Source organism: Salvelinus sp. IW2-2015, linkage group LG11, assembly GCF_002910315.2.
Source record: "Salvelinus sp. IW2-2015 linkage group LG11, ASM291031v2, whole genome shotgun sequence".
NCBI classification, from domain to species: domain Eukaryota; kingdom Metazoa; phylum Chordata; class Actinopteri; order Salmoniformes; family Salmonidae; genus Salvelinus; species Salvelinus sp. IW2-2015.
The window spans coordinates 10,773,281-10,795,113 of NC_036851.1; the positions used below are offsets into that span (position 1 = coordinate 10,773,281).

Consider the following 21,833-nt stretch of genomic DNA (forward strand, 5'->3'; position numbering starts at 1 on the left):
ATTTTGTGAGGTTGTGGTGATGAAAGTGGGAGTCTGGTGTGTGTGGTGTTCTCATTAGAGTGTTGGTAACGATAGTGCCCCTTACTGGGCACACACTTTAAGGGTAGGGGGGTAGCTGAGGGGATGGCTGGGGGGGGGGGGGGAGCAGGAGGCGGAAGACAGAGCGAATCAAATCAAGAGGAACGGTAGAAATATATATTATTCCAGCTGTCTTCTCCCTCAGAGTGAAAAACATACATTTAAATCCTATCACCCTTTTTTTCCCTCACAGTCGTTTCCTTTTACGAATCACTTTAGCTTTTCTTTCCTTTCTCAGTCTCTCACTCCTTAAATCCGACTTGATGTTGAGGAGGAGTGAGCTGATCTCCAGCATAGCGTGAGCTGGGTGACAGCGAGAGAGCATGTCTATTTCTGCCACAGGATGAGCCTGCAGTGGGCTGTGCAGACTGCACAACAGCATATAGACTTTTAGATGTCATTTCACTGTCTTCTACTATTTTTCTTTTCGCCTAAATGACTTGCCCTATCTTTGCGACAACCCGTTTTCTTATAATGTAAATGAATGACCCTTTTACCCATGTAAATAAATAGTGGTACTCCTCTAAAAGTGACAATAAGGCCCACTGATTGTATGTACTATATAGTTGGAGTCCTGAGTATAGAGTGAATGACGATCTAGATTAGTTCTCCAAACCTTCATCCGTTCTCTTCTCCTTTAGTTCTAATGCCTGAGTGTCTCTAAAAGATCATGCTTTTGTGGTAATGTACCTGGGCAATGCCAGCAGACTATAGATCTCTCAGAATCCCTTATTGAATACTGCTTCAGAGCCTGATTCATTCTACTGAAACCCCTCCGATACCAATCTCTTCCTCTGTTTTAAACCCTCTACTAATACCCCACAGATTTCCTCTCCATCCACTGTAGTGTATTTCCCTCATTTCTGTTCTAGTCTCTGTGACTGTGTCTCTTGCTCTTCCTGTGTCTCCATGACATTGCATGTGTTCCATCATGTTCGCCTAAAGCCTCCCAGAGGGGTGTCCACGCCACAGCCACCTTGGCAGAGCAGGGGCTAATATTCAAAGACAGGGAACATGTGCCTTTAGTTGGTGGTTTGGGCATTGATGTTAGTTGGCTTGTTTGTTTGCTCGCTGTCCCTCTGTCTGTCTTCTCTTCTAACTTTCTCTCTCTCTCTCTCTCTCTCCTCCTCTCTCTCTCTCTCTCTCTCTCTCTTCTCCTCTCCTCTTCCCTCTCTCTCTCTCTCTCTCTCTCTCTCTCTCTCTCTCTCTCTCTCTCTCTCTCTCTCTCTCTCTCTCTCTCCTCTCTCTCTCTCTCTCTCTCTCTCTCTCTCTAATTAAGCTGGGGGAGGAGAGAGAGAGAGAGAGAGAGAGAGAAGAGAGAGAGAGGAGCGAAGAGAAGAGCAACGAGAGAGAACGGAAAGAGAGAGAGAGAGAGAGAGAGAGAGAGAGAGAGAGAGAGAGAGAGAGAGAGAGGGAGATAGGGACAGCATCCTCCCTCCACAGGAGAGGAGGGAAGGATTAATCCTTTCATTCAGTCCAACCACCAAAGCTTCACTTCACCCACTCTTTCATCTGCACAATTAGTCACTGCTCTCCATTCTATTGTAATAGGCACATTACTCACTGCTGATGTGTAGAATAGAAAGACAACAACACAGCCTGCCACTGGATAAAAAGCTCTGCATACGGGGGATTTAAACTTTATTCTCACTTCAAGACTAAAAACTGGGTTTTTCTCTACTTAAATACTCTGTCTTTTTCTTTATTATTCAGTTAATATGACGACAGCAATGTAAATATAGCAGTATGTGTGTTTAACCGGTTATCTCTTAAATGAAAGGCAACAAAAAATATGAGGAACCTGGTTGGAGCACCACCAGTGATTACGTACTAATGTATTGTACAGCTGTACGATCTTAATTTGACCACTCTGTTGGAGGGGAACCTTCCTGCAATGCAGAACATTTAAAACTTTTAGTATATTTTAGGTTTAAAAAGGCTCCTTATGTTTGTAATTTCGACATAGAAATTTCAGACTCGATTTTCCCTTACGAAAATGTATCAACCCCTGTATCAAATGTATCAAAAATGTTCCATTAATTATAATCCACATAATAATTTACATTTCTTGTTGCTGCAGGATTCTTTTCCTGCCATAGTAATCTGGGTCAAATTAAGATCCTTCATCTGTATAGCAGGTGTGTCTGCAAAACTGTTAACAATATCGACAGCCCTGGTGCAATAACCGTTAAATGATCTAGCTGTGAGACTTCTCAGAAACTAAAGACAGACCCAGGAGTTAAGCGCATGATGGGATTCTTTCAGTGGCGTTTATTTAACTATCCTCTTCCTGTTTCTCTGTGATTCCCTGTGCGATTGTATTCCCCTGGGCTCTTCCCCAGCAATTATTCAGCAAATCCCTCCCTGCCGTTTGTTCCCTCAATGTTTCCCCAACATTCCCCCACCACGAGAAGAAATCCTTTTTTCTCCAGAATGCAACAGCACCACCCACATCAATCTATTCCTCTGTGGCTGTTTCTGTTGCGGTGTCCGTTCTGTAATAAGCATTGATAATTAGAAGAAAACTGTTTGAATGTTTGACCTAAGCTAATTAGAAAGTTTGCAGACTTGCCAGCAGGAATCCGCAATGGGATAATGAATCATAAAATGGTTCATTACTGCGCCCAGGGAACACTCTCAATCTCAATAAACGGACATGGGCCCTGGCAGACAAATCAAACTAGGACGCATACACTGCCTCATTTATCTGCTAAAAAGAACACAGTAAAAAACGTTGCTCTAAACGGTTTCTATTATTAAAGTGTCTCTCTCCTGATTCTCCTTTTCTCCTTCTCTCCTTCTCCAAACCCTCCCTCTCTCGCTCTCTACTCTTCTCTCTCTGTCTCCACATCTCGAACCACCACCCCCCCCCCCCCCCGTGTCAAAGAACTCCGCTGCTGCCGTTTCATTACCATGCGTAACACACTTTTGTAAAAACTCCTTGTCATGTAACAACCACCTTCCTCAAATATCACAGAAGACCAGTCATATTGCCAACGTTTCCTAGTTGGGCCCCCTTCTCTCAGGTGTTCATTATCAAAGCAGTAAAATAGCAACCCCTTTCAAGTACACAGAGGATGAGTGCTCATAATCAACTCTACCCATGTACTCCATCCACAAAGCACAACACAGAACACCAAACTCATCCATACCATAGCCCACTAACACTTACTGCCATATATTGTACACATAACAGCACACAATACTACAGCCCCTGTGTAGATAGTACCCTGTTCCAGATCAACAGTTCCAGGCTTTTGTTCTCTAACGCTGACCCTCTCCCTCTCGTCTGGCTGCTGTGCTCTGTTCTCCCCGGGTTGGGCAGACAGCCTCTCCTGCTCACTAACAATGCTGCTGCTCCACTGCTCTTCCAATAAGCCCAGACCTCTCTAGACCCACAGGCAAACATTCCACCCACATCAGCTCCCCGTCAGCTCTCCGAGGCAAATCTGGTGTTCCAGCACTGAGCAGCAACCATCTCCTTTGGTACCGAGCATGTCCCTGGCCTGCCCTCTCCAGAGTTCTCCGAGCCCCGGGACCCCAGAGGTAGAAATGTCCCAGTCTATTTTCTCCACGTGAAATTCAGCTTTCAACTTGCGATCCCTGGGGCCGTATGTATCAAGTTCCTCAGAGTAGGAGTCTGAGGATCAGGTCCCCCAGTCTATGTAGTCGCATTCATTGCGATCGAAAAGGCAAAACTGATCCTAGATMWGTACGCTTGAGACATATGGCCCCAGAGCATTTAACTTATTTAGAATAACATGATTTTATATAGCCCAACACCACTGGTCATATTATTTTGTGCTACTGCTAACTCAATGTCCAAATATGTGGTCAGAATTGATGATATATTTGTTACTGACACAGGCCAGGCTACTGAATGATATACGGAGTAGAGTGCGGGGACGATCAGCATCCGTATACGAGTACTGCATTTTACGAGCTACTCAACTAAGAAAAAAAGAACAGAACTCAAACAACGTGCTCAAAACGGAGCTGGTGTCAAAACTGGAGTAGCTGGGCCAATCTTTCCACTGCAGACTACGCACAGGGAGTTGATTTGCCAACAAAAACAAGTAAACATTTTCAGCAACGCAAAACTCTTAAAGGCCCAGTGCAGTCAAAAACATGATTGTCCTATGTTTTATATATATTTTCATAATATGAGGTTGGAATAATGCTATGAAATTGTGAAAATTATGATAATGGCCTTTTAGTTTAAGAGCTGCTTAAAAAGACTGTTGCGGTGGGATGGAGTTTTGGCCTGCCTGGTGACATCACCAGATCGTAAATTAGTTAATAAACCAATAAGAAAGAGAGTTCCAAACTTCTCTGCTAATAACAGCTAGTTTTCAGTTTTTACCTCCCCWARCAAAATCTTGCTTGAGAAATTGCTCTTTGTTAAGAAGCTATTTTTGTTTCTYTTTGACCATTTTCATTGAAAACAATCACAGTAAGGTACTTAATTGTTACCCAGAAATKATTTGATATTGAGATAAAAATGGCTGTATTGGACCTTTAAAAATGAACATCCTCCCAGAGTACTCCAATCTAGTACTGTGTTTCTATAATCCCCTGCAGGCTCAATCAGAAAGCCTTTATTCTTACACAAGCCCAGTGAAGAGAGAATCCAGGGCCCTTGAGAGACTCCAGGGCCAGCGCAAAATGTCTGCAGGAACAACAGGCAGGACTGATTGCTCTATAGTCGTTCGTCCATGCTCTTTGACCCCTCTTCCTGGATAAGCACAGGCTAACTCTGACAAGATTGGCCCAGAGAGGCTACTGGGAAAGCTTATTATAGACCTGTTGGCTAGCCTCCATACCTCGGAAATAACAAGGGCTCTTCTGACGAAGAGGAAGACTGCAAAACAAAACGGGTGGAAATGGTGGTCTATCTGTCAGCAGATCATTTGAGATACAGCCAGATAGTGAGAGTGAACACATCTACATCCAACAGGTTAGAGCGGGATAGCAGAGAGAAGAGTTAGAGAATGTAGGGCGACTGTGAGAATACAACCTCAGCAGATACAGTACGTATGTCCACTTTCTTCCATTGCTGGAGTCCCAAAGACGGTGTTATGCCCGGTAGGGCTGTGAGGTGACAGTCAGGGCAGGGTATCCAGGAGCAGGTGAATCAATCCCTGTCCACGCAACCACACACACACACACACACACACACAGCTACTGTGGGGAACACTGCTGCCATGTACTATTATGTTACAGGAAGCAAGTGTTGGCTGATACGCAGAGGGGCAGGTTATCGTGCTCAGCTAGCAACCTCAGAAGGAGAAAGGTCCGGTCTAAGGCGTAGAGAAATAGGCGGTTTCATGTTCATCCGTTCAAGACTGGCTGTAGGAGAACTATGAGGGGGAGATCCTCCCAAACTGATAAGGAAGACACACAAGACCGCCTCGGAAACAAGATGAGGCATCTCAAAGGTGTATCATGTCAGAACATGTCCAATAAAAAAACACTGTGTGTAACCTAGGAAAAAGGTTCAGATCATAGTGAATCTGTATGTATTTGTGTGTATTTGTGTATTTGTGTGGGAGGATGGATGTGTAGATGTGGATGTAGCTTGGTACTTACAGCCCTTATAGATGTCTGTAGGGATCTGGACGGCACTGTAGGAGTAGTTCACTTTGTTTTTAAAGTTGGGATCGTCCACAAACTCCAGCTTCACGGAGTAGGGGTTCTCCATCAGGTTCTCTTCCCCATCTTCATCCTCCGTCTGCATAGAGAGATTCACAGAGAGAGAAACACCCTGTTAGTGGGATAAGTACAGGACAGAAGGAAACAGACGGCCAGAGACACGGACTAACACAAACAGATATCCGCCCTGCACAGCCACAAACAAACACGAATGCACTCACACAGGTCTGAATGCACAAGTGCATGCGCGCACACACACATACACACTTTTGGATTAAACAACAAAAACGGCAATTACGCCGCCTTTTAAGCTGGGTTTGGATTTGCCTTCTATTCTTTGCCTCATCACAAAGCCACAGCAGGTATCAAAGCAGACACAAAACAGTGAGAATCAATTAGTGTCCAAGATGGCTATCATAGACACATTAAGGGGGCCCACAAATGAACCCTGACAATAACTAACAACCAACACCACTCAATCACAGCTTTCTCTCTGCCACCCACACGAGCAGGCAGAATCTCCAGCACGACCATGCAGTGTTACGTTAGGAAGCCAGCTGGAGCTGCCTTGTGTTTTGTTTTGACGTTCACTACAACACAATGTCTATTGGAGGTCTGGTGCCGTGACGTCGCCTAGGCAGAGAGCTGCTGTACATTTGATGAATATTTGTAATAATTTCTTTTTATAGCATTTCCCTGACAAACTTTTTGTTTTATGAATGAACTATTAGCTTGTTATTATAGTCTAAATAGTGCGAGTCCAGCATGTTTTCAAGACTGAAGTTGGCGGTTAGTTTTTGGTTAGCTAGCTAGCTAATGTTAGCTGGCTAGCAGGCAATGTTTTGATTCGATGATGCCAGCTATCTGGACGTTGAGGACGGAGAGAAGCCTGAATACAGAGGTATACAGAGATGACAGCTGGCCATGACCATACGGAGAACTAAGTTATAAGGCTACTCATCGCTGGGCTGCAGTGGAGCAGGTTGAGAGCTTCAAGTTCCTTGGTGTCCACATCACCAACAAACTATCATGATCCAAAAACACCAACACAGTCGTGAAGAGGGCACGACAACGCCTATTCCCCCTTAGGAGACTGAAAAGATTTGATAGGGGTCCTCAGATCCTCAAAAGGTTATACAGCTGCACCATCGAGAGCATCATGACTGGTTGCATCACCGCCTGGTATGGCAACTGCTCGGCCTCCAACCGCAAGGCACTACAGAGTGTAGTGCGTACGGCCCAGTACATCACTGGGGCCAAGCTTCCTGCCATCCAGGACCTCTATAGCAGGCGGTGTCAAAGGAAGGCCCTATAAATATCCAAAGACTCCAGCTACCCTAGTCATAGACTGTTTTCTCTGCTACTGCACGGCAAGCGGTACCGGAGCGCCAAGTCTTGCTCCAAAAGGCTTCATAACAGCTTCTACCCCCAAGCCATAAGACTCCTGAACACCCCCCCACCTCTACCTACATGTGTATTTACCTCTACCTACATGTGTATTGACTTTGTACCGGTACCCCTTGCATATAGCCTCACTACTGTTATTTTATTGTTGATTTTTWATTATTTGTTATTTTTCAGTTTATTAATGAATTTTTTACTTTCTTAGCACTTATTCTTCTTAAAACTGCATTGTTGGTTAAGGGCTTGTAAGTAACCATTTCACTGTGAGGTTTACACCTGTTGTATTCAGCGCTTTTGACAAATCAAATTGGACTTGATTTAATACTCCTGAATTACTACTGAAGTGCGGTGTGCTTTTTGATCCCCAAGTGGGTGCTGCATTTTGTTAGTAGTGAAGAGTAGCAAGCTAGCTAAACTAGGTGGCTAGTACGGAACTACTATGAAGAAATGTTTTTTTTCCTCATCAATCTACACACAATACCCGATAATGACAAATCGAAAACAGCTTTTTAGAAATGTTTGCAAATGCAAATATATACATTTTAAAAATCCTTATTTACATAAGTATTCAGACATTTTGCTATGACAGTGCATGTCAATGCAAAAACCAAGCCATGAGGTCGAAGGAATTGTCCCTAGAGCTCCGAGACAGGATTGTGTCGAGGCACAGATCTGGGGAAGAGTAACAAAAAAATTCTGCAGCATTAAAGTTCCCCAATAACTCAGTGGCCTCCATCATTCTTAAAATGGAAGAAGCTTGAAACCACCAAGACTCTTCCTAGAGTCAAGAACCCGGTGGTCACTCTGACAGAGCTCCAGAGTTCCTCTGTGGAGGTGGGAAAAACTTCCAGAAGGACAACCATCTCTGCAGCACTCCACCAATCACGTTTTTATGGTAGAATGGCCAGACGGAAGCTACTCCTCAGTTAAAGGCACAGGAAGGCGCGCTTGGAGTTTGCCAAAAGGCACCTAAAGACTCCCAGACCATTAGAAACAAGATTATCTGGTCTGAACTATAAGGCCTGAATTTCAAGCATCACGTCTGAAGGGAACCTACAGAACCTTCCCTACAGTGAAGTATGGTGGAGGCAGCATCATGCTGTGGGGATGTTTTTCAGCGGCAGGGACTGGGAGACTAGTCAGGACTGAGGGAAAGATGACTGAAGCAAAGCACAGAGATCCTTGATGAAAACCTGCTCCAGAGTGCTGAGGACCTCAGACTGGGGCAGGTTCACCTTACAAAAGGACAACGACCCTAAGCACACAGTCAAGACAACGCAGGAGTGGCTTCGGGACAAGTCTCTGAATGTCCTTGAGTGGCACAGCCAGAGCCCGGACTTGAACCCAATCGAACATTTCTGGAGAGACCTGAAAATAGCTGTGCAGCGACACTCCCCATCCAACCTGACAGAGCTTGAGACGATCTGCAGAGAAACCTGTTTTGCTTTGTCATTATGGGGTATTGTGTGTTGTTTGATAAAGAAAAAAAACAATTGAATCCATTTTAGAATAAGGCTGTAATGTAACAAAATGTGGAAAAAGTCAAGAGGTCTGAATACTTTCCGAATATTTCATTTATTTATTATAATATATATAGATATATATATATCACCACCTTTTTCTCCCAATTTCGATCTTGTCTCATCGCTGCAACTCCCCAATGGGCTCGGGAGGCGAAGGTTGTCATGCAGTCATGCATCCTCAGAAACATGACCCGCCAAACTGCACTTCTAAACACCCATCCGCTTAACCCGGGAGCCAGCCGCACCAATGTGTCGGAGGAAACACCAGTCACCTGATGACCGAGGTCAGCCTGCAGGTGCCTGGCCTGCCACAAAGAGTCGCTAAAGCGCGATGAGCCAAGTAAAGCTCCCCCTGGCCAAACCCTCCYCTAACCCGGACGTCGAGTGGGCCAATTGTGCGCCGCCCTATGGGACTCCCGTTCACGGCCGGTTGTGATACAGCCCCGGGATCGAACCCAGGTCTGTAGTGATGCCTCTAGCACTGCGAAGCTCGATTGGCCTAGGATTCAATCTTGATTAGCTATCGACATATGACAAGCCTTGCCTTTTCAAGAGCCCATCTTGAAAATAAATAGGAATTAGATCTAAACACATCCTCTGGCAGAGCTTATTCATTTATCTGTGCCTACAAATCCTAAGGGAGCTCACTAAGACTCTGCAAGGTGCAAATTGACAGAATATAGCACATAGCTAGTACTACAAATGAGTTAGGGCAGGCCTATACATCCACTGTACAATATACCAACATACTGTATAGATGCATTGCATACCATAAGGAAAGGGAGGCGAAAACATCCATCAAATACTGTATATAATACTGTATATCATACTGTATTATAAGAAGTGTTGGGGGTAACGTGTTAAAAAGTTTTACGAATGTGTTACAAAGTAAAGTATTACAGTAATAATATAACGGCATACTGTTCCAATTTGAGTAAAAATATTAGAGTTACTGTAAGAAAGGTCGTTGTTACTTAGTTACTTTTGTTATCGTTCCCTTCCTGTTACAGTTATTGATCAAAATAAATATTTGTGATGATGATTATTATTCCATGTCTGTTGGCTCAATATTTAAAATCCCCACGCACCAGATGGTCCTCTCACCAAGTTCCTGTTAACGCTTTAACGAGGGAGATGAAAAACGCCCGAAGTGTCTTAAACATTCACTTCCTCTAGTTGGAAGTGCTCCCATTACTTTGATTTGGCAGGAGGACAAAATTACAACAATATAACTGTACCATGTCAACTGTGCCCAGGCGAGAAACACCTCTCCACTGCTAGAAACGCAAACCTCCAATCTCTCGGAGAACCTGTGAAAGCAACACGCCAAGACAAAACTCTTAGCGAAAGATCCCTTGAGGCCTGACCACTGCTGCTGAAGATGACTGTAGGCCTACCTCCTCCAAACAACCAAGGCTTGTTTTGAATGGTTCAGGAAGACAGGCTGTACCCCAGGGACAGCTGAACAAGCTTGTTGGTAGAGGAAATGCTGCCCTTAGCCACTGGTGTATAGGAACTACGTAACGTAACGTTGACATTGTTTACATTGAGTGTGGACGCGCTCAACATTTTGGTGTGTTACGCAAAAGTAATATAACAAGTAGTGCAAATAATTTGTTTCGCCGCGGAATAATATGTAAAGTCATTTGTTACTGTTGAAAGAAGTGATGAGTAATAGGTAATATATTACTTTTTTTGAGTAACTACCCCAACACCGATTAAAAGTGTCATACTACAACTGACAGCTACATGTCAGCACAAGTGCACATTACAGAAATACTCACACATCCAAAGACGGGGGGGGGGCAGGCAGAACAAAAATAAAACATAAACAAATACTCAAATACGTATATAGTTCATTACTGTATAGTTGACATTGAGACATGCCCACATATCATGATTTAATAGAGCAGCAAGGGTTCATTGAATCTGACATGATAAAAACGCTTAGTTTTTTCACAAAATGTAATTCAAGCCTCATACCCTGTGCAAGAATTGATTTATGGCCTGGCTTTAATTGTCTATTAAAATGCAATTACAAGCTGTTGTTGGAGAGGATGGGAAGAGCAGAGCTGGGGGACAGTTGTGATGATAGCCCACTGAATGTCAACGCTAGGAACCGTGTAGTCACAGACCAGGAAAACATGCTACAGTACCTTACAGGAAACGCATCATCAGACATACGTCAACTGTCTCGGTCTCCCGCTCTGTGTGTCTCTCTCATACATACTTATACATAGTTGTGCATACACACGCAAACACAAAACGTATCTACACAAACTCACTGCTATAAAAACCCATTTACACAAGGCTACACTCACAGGTTACGGTCCCCAGTTCGACACCTTCAATCTTTGTCAGTTTTGACTGAAATAACCATGTATATAGCTCATAAACTGTCTCCTATTCCTCAACTCATCCATTCATTCTGTCAAAACCTTCCCACTCAGCGAAAACGTTTCATAATCGTTCTGTCACCTTTTTTTTTATTTTATTCTCCTCCAACTCCATTACAATGTTAAACTGCCCCCACAMAACAATGACCCCATCACAAAAGAACATCGACTCGAGAAGATGTGCAACGCTCATGTCGCTGGTGACAGCGTAAAAGTGGATGGTGTGGAAGTGACCGTGAAGATAATTGGTTGAAAAATATAATACTAGCCTTGTAATATTACAGCGAAGACAATGAACGGGTTCGTGACGATGCGTATTCAATTTGAATCAGCAAGGGTGAGAGTGTCACAGTCTCACGCTGGTCTAGCGAAGACGATCACTCGATTACGGATGCAGTTCCCTCAAAACACGCGAGGAAATGGTGTTACGGGGGGCAGTTTGTTGGCATGGGTGATTAGGTAGGACGTGCTGGTTCATCGCTGAGGATGATTGGGTTAGAGGTGCTGGTTTATCAGTTAGAGGAGAAGTGGGTTAGGATTGCTGGAAGGATTAGTTACAATAAAGGTCTTTGGGTTCGAGCGGTGGATTATTACTTAACATAAGTGTAATTAGATTAGAAATGCTATTGTATTAGTTGCAGGGAAGGTGACTGGCTTAGAGAAAAGGGTTGCATTAGTTACAATGAAGGTGATTGGCTTAGGGAAGTCGGGTTATCAATAACGGAGAAGGCGATTGGCCTTCATAAGCCCCTCGTGCATCAGCAGCATTCTGTGGAGTCCCGTCCCGGTGTTTGTTTATCTCTCAGCCTGACTGTCATTCCAGTGAGGCCCTCTTTTTCCAAAGAGCCCAATCATAATTAACCAAGGCAGCTTCTAATTAGGAGCTGAATAAATCCACACAGGAAAGACTGATTGGTTCATTTTCTTCAGCCATCCACCACCTGTTTTGCTCGATTCATTACCCAGTTTATTAATTTTATCTCCCAATTCTCAAGGTTTAATTAAAGGTTGAAGAGGCCAGGAATGACATTTTGAAGACTCTTTCATTTCCACTTTTACCCATCTAGGGCTCGCCCATGATCACAAGCATCTCTCGCCTCCAAACCCGGCTCATCCCTTTGATATTGTGTGTGTGTGTGCACGCGTGTGTGCCCATGTGTGTTGGTCAATCACACAGTACAGATTGTGGATCACTTCTGAACTGAAAGCCAAATAACAGGGCTCCAAACCAAGCTTTGACAGTGTAATATGCTGCAGCGTAAGATAAAGTAAAGAAAATCAAAATGCAAGACGAGTCTGTGTTTCAAACGCAATGTGAAGCTACAATAACATTAGTGTTTCTAGCTAGGTGGCCGGCGTCTCTGCTCCTTGCCCTCCACCAAAACACTACCTTAACGTCATTTACAAGTTATATTTCACTACCGACCAAATTGCAGTTTCAAATGAAAGTGAGATAATGCGGAGGCCATTGCAATTTCACCCAGAGGCAGCTTTGTCTGTTCTCCGCTGAAGCATAAGTAGTAATCTTCTCTTGGGTGTGCCTGATCTTGTCTCTTTCAGTTGGGTTGTTCTTGCAGAGGGATTTTCCCCCAACAATCGCTGATAAAAACAAAACTCTAAAATAAATATCATATTGTTCTACTGACAGCCAATGAGGTGTTGCCGGGACAGGCCAAGACATCATGCCTATAATCTTTCATGTTTCGGTGTGTCTGTGTGTGTGTGTGTATTAAAGTCATAGTAAAAAAATATATATAATGGGACCCTGTCAATGAGTTCATTGTCAAAGTGGGGTGAGGATAAGGCTAGACCCCAAGATAGTCTTAACATGTGGTGTTATTAATCCCAATACTAAGCAAGCCACTACACATACTACTGTGGAATATTACCATCAATGAGAATGGCCGCTATGTGCTGTTTCTATGCCTGGACACAGAGAATAAGAGATTGAGGACCCAGACAGAGTCGCCTTTTGGGCAGGAACTCAACTGTGGACAGTGCCTATACCTACACAAGGGCGCTGCGCGATTCAATTTAAAGTTGTGAGAGATATGGAGTCCAGAGCATATGGCCCAACAAGCTAATTAGATATTGTAATGATGGAGTGTTTATACAACCCCCGTTAGTAGCAGGGAGAGAAAGGGGGGATCGGATGGGCAGACAGGGCAGACGAGGGGAGAGGAGGGATGGAGCAGACAGGGCAGACGAGGGGAGAGGAGGGATGGAGCAGACAGGGCAGACGAGGGGAGAGGGGATGGAGCAGAAGGGCAGACGAGGGGAGAGGAGGGATGGAGGGCAGACAGGGCAGACGAGGGGAAGAGGAGGGATGGAGCAGACAGGGCAGACGAGGGGAGAGGAGGATGGAAGGCAGACAGGGCAGACGAGGGGAGAGGAGGGATGGAGCAGACAGGGCAGACGAGGGAGAGGAGGGATGGAAGACGGGCGAGAGGAGGGATGGAGCAGACAGGGCAGACGAGGGGAGAGGAGGGATGGAGCAGACAGGGCAGACGAGGGAGAAGGTAGGAGCAGAGAGTAAAGAGCACGGGTAGCAGGAGTAGAGCACGGGTACAGGGGTAGAGCATGGGTACAGGAGTAGAGCAAAGGAACAGGAGTAGAGCACGGGTCCAGGAGTAGAGCAAAGGAACAGGAGTAGAGCACGGGTCCAGGAGTAGAGCATGGGTACAGGAGTAGAGCACGGGTACAGGAGTAGAGCACGGTTACAGGAGTAGAGCAAAGGAACAAGCACGAGTACAGGAGTAGAGCAAAGGTACAGGAGTAGAGCAAAGGTACAGGAGTAGAGCACGGGTACAGGAGTAGAGCACGCTTGACTTATGTACCCACCTCAGGTATGCCCCTATGCAATATAGCCTCACTACTGTTATTTTATTGTTGATTTTTAATTATTTTGTTATTTTTCAGTTTATTAATGAATTTTTTACTTTCTTAGCACCTTATTCTTCTTAAAACTGCATTGTTGGTTAAGGGCTTGTAAGTAACCATTTCACTGTGAGGTTTACACCTGTGCTATTCAGCGCTTTTGACAAATCAAATTGGACTTGATTTAATACTCCTGAAATTACTACTGAAGTGCGGTGTGCTTTTTGATCGCCCAAGTGGGTGCTGCATTTTGTTAGTAGTGAAGAGTAGCAAGCTAGCTAAACTAGGTGGCTAGTACGGAACTACTATGAAGAAATGTTTTTTTTCCTCATCAATCTACACACAATACCCGATAATGGACAAATCGAAAACAGCTTTTTAGAAATGTTTGCAAATGCAATATATACATTTTAAAAAAATCCTTATTTACATAATATTCAGACATTTTTGCTATGACAGTGCATGTCAATGCAAAAACCAGCCATGAGGTCGGAAGGAATTGTCCCTAGAGCTCCGAGTACAGGATTGTGTCGAGGCAGCAGATCTGGGGAAGAGTAACAAAAAAATTCTGGCAGGCATTAAAGTTCCCCACATAACTCAGTGGCTCCATCATTCTTAAAATGAAAGAAGCTTGAAACCACCAAGACTCTTCCTAGAGTCAAGAACCCGGTGGTCACTCTGACAGAGCTCCAGAGTTCCTCGTGGAGGTGGGAAAAACTTCCAGAAGGACAACCATCTCTTGCAGCACTCCACCAATCAGCGTTTTTATGGTAGAATGGCCAGACGGAAGCTACTCCTCAGTTAAAGGCACAGGAAGGCGCGCTTGGAGTTGCCAAAAAGGCACCTAAAGAACTCCCAGACCATTAGAAACAAGATTATCTGGTGCTGAACTATAAGCCTGAATTTCCAAGCATCACGTCTGAAGGGAACCTACAGAACCTTCCTACAGTGAAGTATGGTGGAGGCAGCATCATGCTGTGGGATGTTTTTCAGCGGCAGGGACTGGGAGACTAGTCAGGACTGAGGGAAAGATGACTGAAGCAAAGCACAGAGATCCTTGATGAAAACCTGCCCAGAGTGCTGAGGACCTCAGACTGGGGCAGGTTCACCTTACAAAGGACAACGACCCTAAGCACACAGTCAAGACAACGACAGGGAGTGGCTCGGGAGCAAGTCTCTGAATGTCCTTGAGTGGCACAGCCAGAGCCCGGACTTGAAACCCAATCGAACATTTCTGGAGAGACCTGAAAATAGCTGTGCAGCGACACTCCCGCATCCAACCTGACAGAGCTGGAGACGATCTGGCAGAGAAACCTGTTTTGCTTTTTTTCATTATGGGGTATTGTGTGTTGTTTGATAAAGAAAAAAAACAATTGAATCCATTTAGAATAAGGCTGTAATGTAACAAAATGTGGAAAAAGTCAAGAGGTCTGAATACTTTCCGAATATTTCATTTATTTATTATAATATATATAGATATATATATATCACCACCTTTTTCTCTCCAATTTCGATCTTGTCTCATCGCTTGCAACTCCCCAATGGGCTCGGGAGGCGAAGGTTGTCATGCAGTCATGCATCCTCAGAAACATGACCGCCAAACTGCACTTCTAAACACCCATCCGCTTAACCCGGGAGCCACGCCGCACCAATGTGTCGGAGGAAACACCCAGTCACCTGGATGACCGAGGTCAGCCTGCAGGTGCTGGCCTGCCCAAAGAGTCGCTAAAGCGCGATGAGCCAAGTAAAGCTCCCCCTGGCCAAACCCTCCTCTAACCCGGACGTCGAGTGGGCCAATTGTGCGCCGCCCTATGGGACTCCCGTTCACGGCGGTTGTGATACAGCCCCGGGATCGAACCCAGGTCTGTAGTGATGCCTCTAGCACTGCGAAGCTCGATTGGCCTAGGATTCCAATCTTGATTATGCTATCGACATATGACAAGCCTTGCCTTTTCAAGAGCCCATACTTGAAAATAAATAGGAATTAGATCTAAACACATCCTCTGGCAGAGCTTATTCATTTATCTGTGCCTACAAATCCTAAGGGAGCTCACTAAGACTTGCAAGGTGCATATTGACAGAATATAGCACATAGCTAGTACTACAAATGAGTTAGGGCAGGCTATACATCCACTGTACAAATATAACCAACATACTGTATAGATGCTATGCATACCATAAGGAAAGGGAGGCGAAAACATCCATCAAATACTGTATATAATACTGTATAATCATACTGTATTATAAGAAGTGTTGGGGGTAACGTGTGTTTAAAAGTGTACGAATGTGTTACAAAGTAAAGTATTAACAGTAATATATATAACGGATTACGTGTTCCAATTTGAGTAAAAATATTAGAGTTACTGTTACAGAAAGGTCGTTGTTACTTAGTTACTTTTTGTTATCGTTCCCTTCCTGTTACAGTTATTGATCAAAATAAATATTTGTTGATGATGATTATTATGCCATGTCTGTTGGCTCAATATTTAAAATCCCCACGCACCAGATGGTCCTCTTCACAAGTCCTAGTTAACGCTTTAACGAGGGAAGATGAAAAAAACGCCCGAAGTGTCTTAAACATTCACTTCCTCTAGTTGGAAGTGCTCCCATTACTTTGATTTGGCAGGAGGACAAAATTACAACAATATAAACTGTACCATGTCAACTGTGCCCAGGCGAGAAACACCTCTCCACTGCTAGAAACGCAAACTCCAATCTCTCGGAGAAACCTGTGAAAGCAACACTGCCCAAGACAAAACTCTTAGCGAAAGATCCCTTGAGGCCTGCACTGCTGCTGAAGATGACTGTAGGCCTACCTCCTCCAAACAACCAAGGCTTGTTTTGAATGGTTCAGGAAAGACAGGCTGTACCCAGGGACAGTCTGAACAAGCTGTTGGTAGAGGAAATGCTTGCCTTAAGCCACTGGTGTTAGAAACTACGTAACGCTAAGTTGACATTGTTACATTGAGTGTGGACCGCGCTCAACATTTTGTGTGTTACGCAAAAGTAAATATAACAAGTAGTGCAAATAATTTGTTTCGCCGCGGAATAATATGTAAAGTCATTTGTTACTGTTGAAAGAAGTGATGAGTAATAGGTAATATATTACTTTTTTTGAGTAACTACCCCAACACCGATTAAAAGTGTCATACTACACAACTGACAGCTACATGTCAGCACAAGTGCACATTACGAAATACTCACACATCCAAAGACGGGGGGGGGGGGGGGCAGGAACAAAAAATAAAACATAAACAAATACTCAAAATACGTATATAGTTCATTACTGTATAGTTGACATTGAGACATGCCCACATATCATGATTTAATAGAGCAGCAAGGTTCATTGAATCTGACATGATAAAAAACGCTTAGTTTTTTCACAAAATGTAATTCAAGCCTCATACCCTGTGCAAGAATTGATTTATGGCCTGGCTTAATTGTCTATTAAAAATGCAATTACAAGCTGTTGTTGGAGAGGATGGGAAGAGGCAGAGCTGGGGGACAGTTTGTGATGATAGCCCACTGAATGTCAAACGCTAGGAACCGTGTAGTCACAGACCAGGAAACCATGCTACAGTACCTTAGCAGGAAACGCATCATCAGACATACGTCAACGTCTCGCGGTCTTCCCGCTCTTGTGTTGTCTCTCTCATACATACTTATACATAGTTGTGCATACACACGCAAACACAAAAACGTATTACTACAAACTCACTGCTATAAAAACCCATTTACACAAGGCTGACACTCACAGGTTACGCGTCCCCGAGTGTCGACAACCTTCAATCTTTGTCAGTTTTGACTGAAATAACCATGATATATAGCTCATAAACTGTCTCTATTCCTCAACTCATCCATTCATTCTGTCAAACCCTTCCCACTCAGCGAAAACGTTTTCATAATCGTTCTGTCACCTTTTTTTTTTTATTTTATTCTCCTCCAACTCCATTTACAATGTTAAACTGCCCCCACAAAACACAATGACCCCATCACAAAAGAACGATCGACTCGAGAAGATGTGCAACGCTCATGTCGCTGGTGACAGCGTAAAAGTGGATGGTGTGGAAAGTACCGTGAAGATAATTGGTTGAAAAATATAATACTAGCCTTTAATATTAACAGCGAAGACAATGAACGGGTTCGTGACGATGCGTATTCAATTTGAATCCCAGCCACAGGGTGAGAGTGTCACAGTCTCACGCTGGTCTAGCGAAGCACGAATCACTCGATTACGGATGCAGTTCCCTCAATAAGCACGCTGAGAGGAATTGGTGTGTACGGGGGGCAGTTTGTTGGCATGGGTGATTAGGTAGGACGTGCTGGTTCATGCTGAGGATATATTGGGTTAGATGGGTGTGCCTGGTTTATCAGTTAGAGGAGAATGTGGGTTAGGATTGCTGGAAGGATTAGTTACAATAAAGGTCTTTGGGTTCGAGCGGTGGATTATTACTTTAACATAAGTGTAATTAGATTAGAAATGCTAATTGTTATTAGTTGCAGGGGAAGGTGACTGGCTTAGAGAAAAGGGTTGCATTAGTTACAATGAAGGTGATTGGCTTAGGGCAGTACGGGTTTATCAATAACGGAGAAGGCGATTGGCCTTCATAAGCCCCTCGTGCATCGCAGCATTCTGTGGAGTCCCGTCCCGGTGTTTGTTTATCTCTCAGCCTGACTGTCATTCCAGTGAGCCCTCTTTTTCCAAAGAGCCCAATCATAATTAACCAAGGCAGCTTCTAATTAGGAGCTGAATAAATCCACAACAGGAAAAGACTGATTGGTTCATTTTCTTCAGCCACCCACCACCTGTTTTGCTCGATTCATTACCCAGTTTATTAGATTTTATCTCCCACATTCTCAAGGTTTAATTAAAGGTTGAAGAGGCCAGGAATGACATTTTGAAGACTCTTTCAATTTCCACTTTTACCCATCTAGGGCTCGCCCATGATCACAAGCATCTCTCGCCTCCAAACCCGGCTCATCCCTTTGATATTGTGTGTGTGTGTGCAACGCGTGTGTGCCCATGTGTGTTGGTCAATCACACAGTACAGATTGTGGATCACTTCTGAACTGAAAGCCAAATAACAGGGCTCCAAACCAAGCTTTGACAGTGGTAATATGCTGCAGCGTAAGATAAAGTAAAAGAAAAATCAAAATGCAAGACGAGTCTGTGTTTCAAACGCAATGTGAAGCTACAATAACATTAGTGTTTCAGCTAGCTGTGGCCGGCGTCTCTGCTCCTTGCCCTCTCACCAAAACACTACCTTAACGTCATTTACAAGTTATGATTTCACTACCGACCAAATTGCAGCTTTCAAATGAAAGTGAGATAATGGCGGAGGCCATTGCAATTTCACACCCATGAGGCAGCTTTGTCTGTTCTCCCGCTGAAGCATAAGTAGTAATCTTCTCTTGGGTGTGCCTTGATCTTGTCCTCTTTCAGTTGGGTTGTTCTTGCAGAGGGATTTTCCCCCAAACACGCTAAAAAACAAAACCTAAAAATAAATATCATATTGTTCTACTGACAGCCAATGAGGTGTTGCCGGACAAGGCCAAGACATCATGCCTATAATCTTTCATGTTTCGGTGTGTCTGTGTGTGTGTGTGTATTAAAGTCATAGTAAAAAAATATAATATACATGGGACCCTGTCAATGAGTTCATTGTCAAAGTGGGGTGAGGATAAGGCTAGACCCCAAGATAGTCTTAACATGTGGTGTTATTAATCAATACTAAGCAAGCACCTACACATACTACCATCAATGAGATGGCCGCTATGTGCTGTTTCTATGCCTGGACACAGAGAATAAGAGATTGAGGACCCGAGACAGAGTCGCCTTTTGGGCAGGAACTCAACTGTGGACAGTGCCTATACCTACACAAGGGCGCTGCGCGTTCAATTTAAAGTGTGAGAGATATGGAGTCCAGAGCATATGGCCGCAACAAGCTAATTGATATTGTAATGATGGAGTGTTTATACAACCCCCCGTTAGTAGCAGGGAGAGAAAGGGGGGATCGGAATGGGCAGACAGGGGCAGACGAGGGGAGAGGAGGGATGGAGCAGACAGGGCAGACGAGGGGAGAGGAGGAATGGAGCAGACAGGGCAGACGAGGGGAGAGGGAGGGATGGAGCAGACAGGGCGGAGCGAGGGGAGAGCGAGGGATGGAGACAGACAGCGCAACGAGGAGACAGAGAGAGAGGGATGGAGCAGACAGGGCAGACAGGAGAGGGAGGGGATGGAGCAGACAGGGCAGACGAGGAAGAGGAGAGGATGGAGCAGACAGGGCAGACGAGGGGAGAGGAGGGATGGAGCAGACAGGGCAGACGAAGACAGAGAAAGGAGAGAGGAGGAGATGGAGCAGACAGGGCAGACGAGGGAGAGAGAGGGATGGAAGACAGGGAGAGGAGGAGAGGGAGATGGAGCAGACAGGGCAAGAACGAGGGAGAGGAGGGATGAGAGCAGACAGGGGCAGACAGAGGTGAAGGGTAGGAAGAACAGGAAAGAAGAGTAGAGCAGAACAGGGTACAGGGAAGCTAGAGCAAGACAGTTAACAGGAAAAGTAAAGGGCAACGGTAAACAGCGGAGTAGAGCACGAGAGTAACAGGCTAGGTAGAGACATGAGACAGGAAGTAGAGCAAAGGACAACAGGAGTAGAGCACGGGTCAGGAGTAAGTAGCAAAGGAAACAGGAGTAGAGAAAACGCAGGGTCACAGGAGTAGAGCGCGGTACAGAGAGAGCAGCGAATACGAGAGTTAGAGCACAGGTACAGGAGTAGAGCAGGACAAAGAACACAGGTAAGAGCACGAGTACAGGAGTAGAGGCAAGCAGGGTACAGGAGTAGAGCAAAGGTACAGGAGGAGTAGAGCACGGGAATACAGGAGTAAAGCACGGGTACAAGGAGAGTAGAGCACGGTACAGGAAAGTAGAGGCATGGGTACAGGTGTAAAGCAAAGTAACAGGAGTAGAGCACAGGTACAAGAGAGTAAGTAAGGCAGAAGTCCGGGTACAGGATAGAGCATGGGTACAGGGTAAGCAACGGAGTAGCAGGGATACCAGCACGGGTACAGGGAAGGTGTAGAGCACGAGTACAGGAAGTACAGCCACGGGTACAGGGGTAGGAGCATGGGTACAGGAGTAGAGGCAAGAGGTACAAGGAGTAGAGCACGGGTACAGGAGTAGAGCACGCAGTAGCGAGGAGCTAGAGCACGGACAGGGTAGGCTAGGAGTGTAAAGCACACAGGAACAGGAGTAGAGCACGGGTACAAGGCAAGGTACAGAGTAGAGAGTCCGGGTACAGGGGTAGAGGCATGGGTAAGGGTGAAGCAAAGGTAGCAGGAGTGTCAAGCACGGGTACAGGAGAGAAAGCTAAGGGGTGAGCAGACAGTGAGAGAACGGGTACAGGAAGTAGATGTCCGGTACAGGAGTAGAAGCACGGGTACAGGGGTAGAGCAGGACACAGGGAGTAGAGCACGGGTATAGGAGTAGAGTCCGGGTACAGGAGTAGAGGCAGACGGTCGCGGTAGAGCAAAGGAACAGAGTAGAGCACGGTACAGGTTAGTAGGCCCGGGTACAGTGTGTAGAGCACGGGTACAGGGGTTAGAGCAAAAGAACAGTTTGAGGTAGAGTCCGGGTACAGGAGTAGAGCACGGGTTACAGGGTGCTTAGAGCAAAAGGAACAGGAAGTGAGCACGGGTACAGTGAGTAGAGTTCCGGTTACAAGGAGTAGAGCCACATGGGTGACAAGGAGGAGTAGAAGCACGGTCAGGTAAAAAGGAACAGGGAGTAGAGTCACCGGACGTACAGGGGAGAGGCAAAGGAACAGGAGTAGAGCACGGGTAGCAGGCGAGTAAGGCAACAGGAACATGAATAGAGGGCACGCGGTAAGCAGGGTAGAGCAAAGGA

At 45.0% G+C, this 21,833-nt stretch overlaps 1 protein-coding gene across 1 annotated transcript in view; it reads right to left on the reverse strand.

Annotated features, from left to right (window-relative positions):
• LOC111970558 (voltage-dependent calcium channel subunit alpha-2/delta-2) overlaps nucleotides 1-21,833 on the reverse strand; it is a 245,971-nt gene that overhangs the window by 58,297 nt on the left and 165,841 nt on the right. Inside the window, 1 exon segment of the mRNA XM_070445816.1 lies at nucleotides 5,668-5,809. Within this exon segment, the coding sequence (XP_070301917.1) occupies nucleotides 5,668-5,809 (142 nt within the window).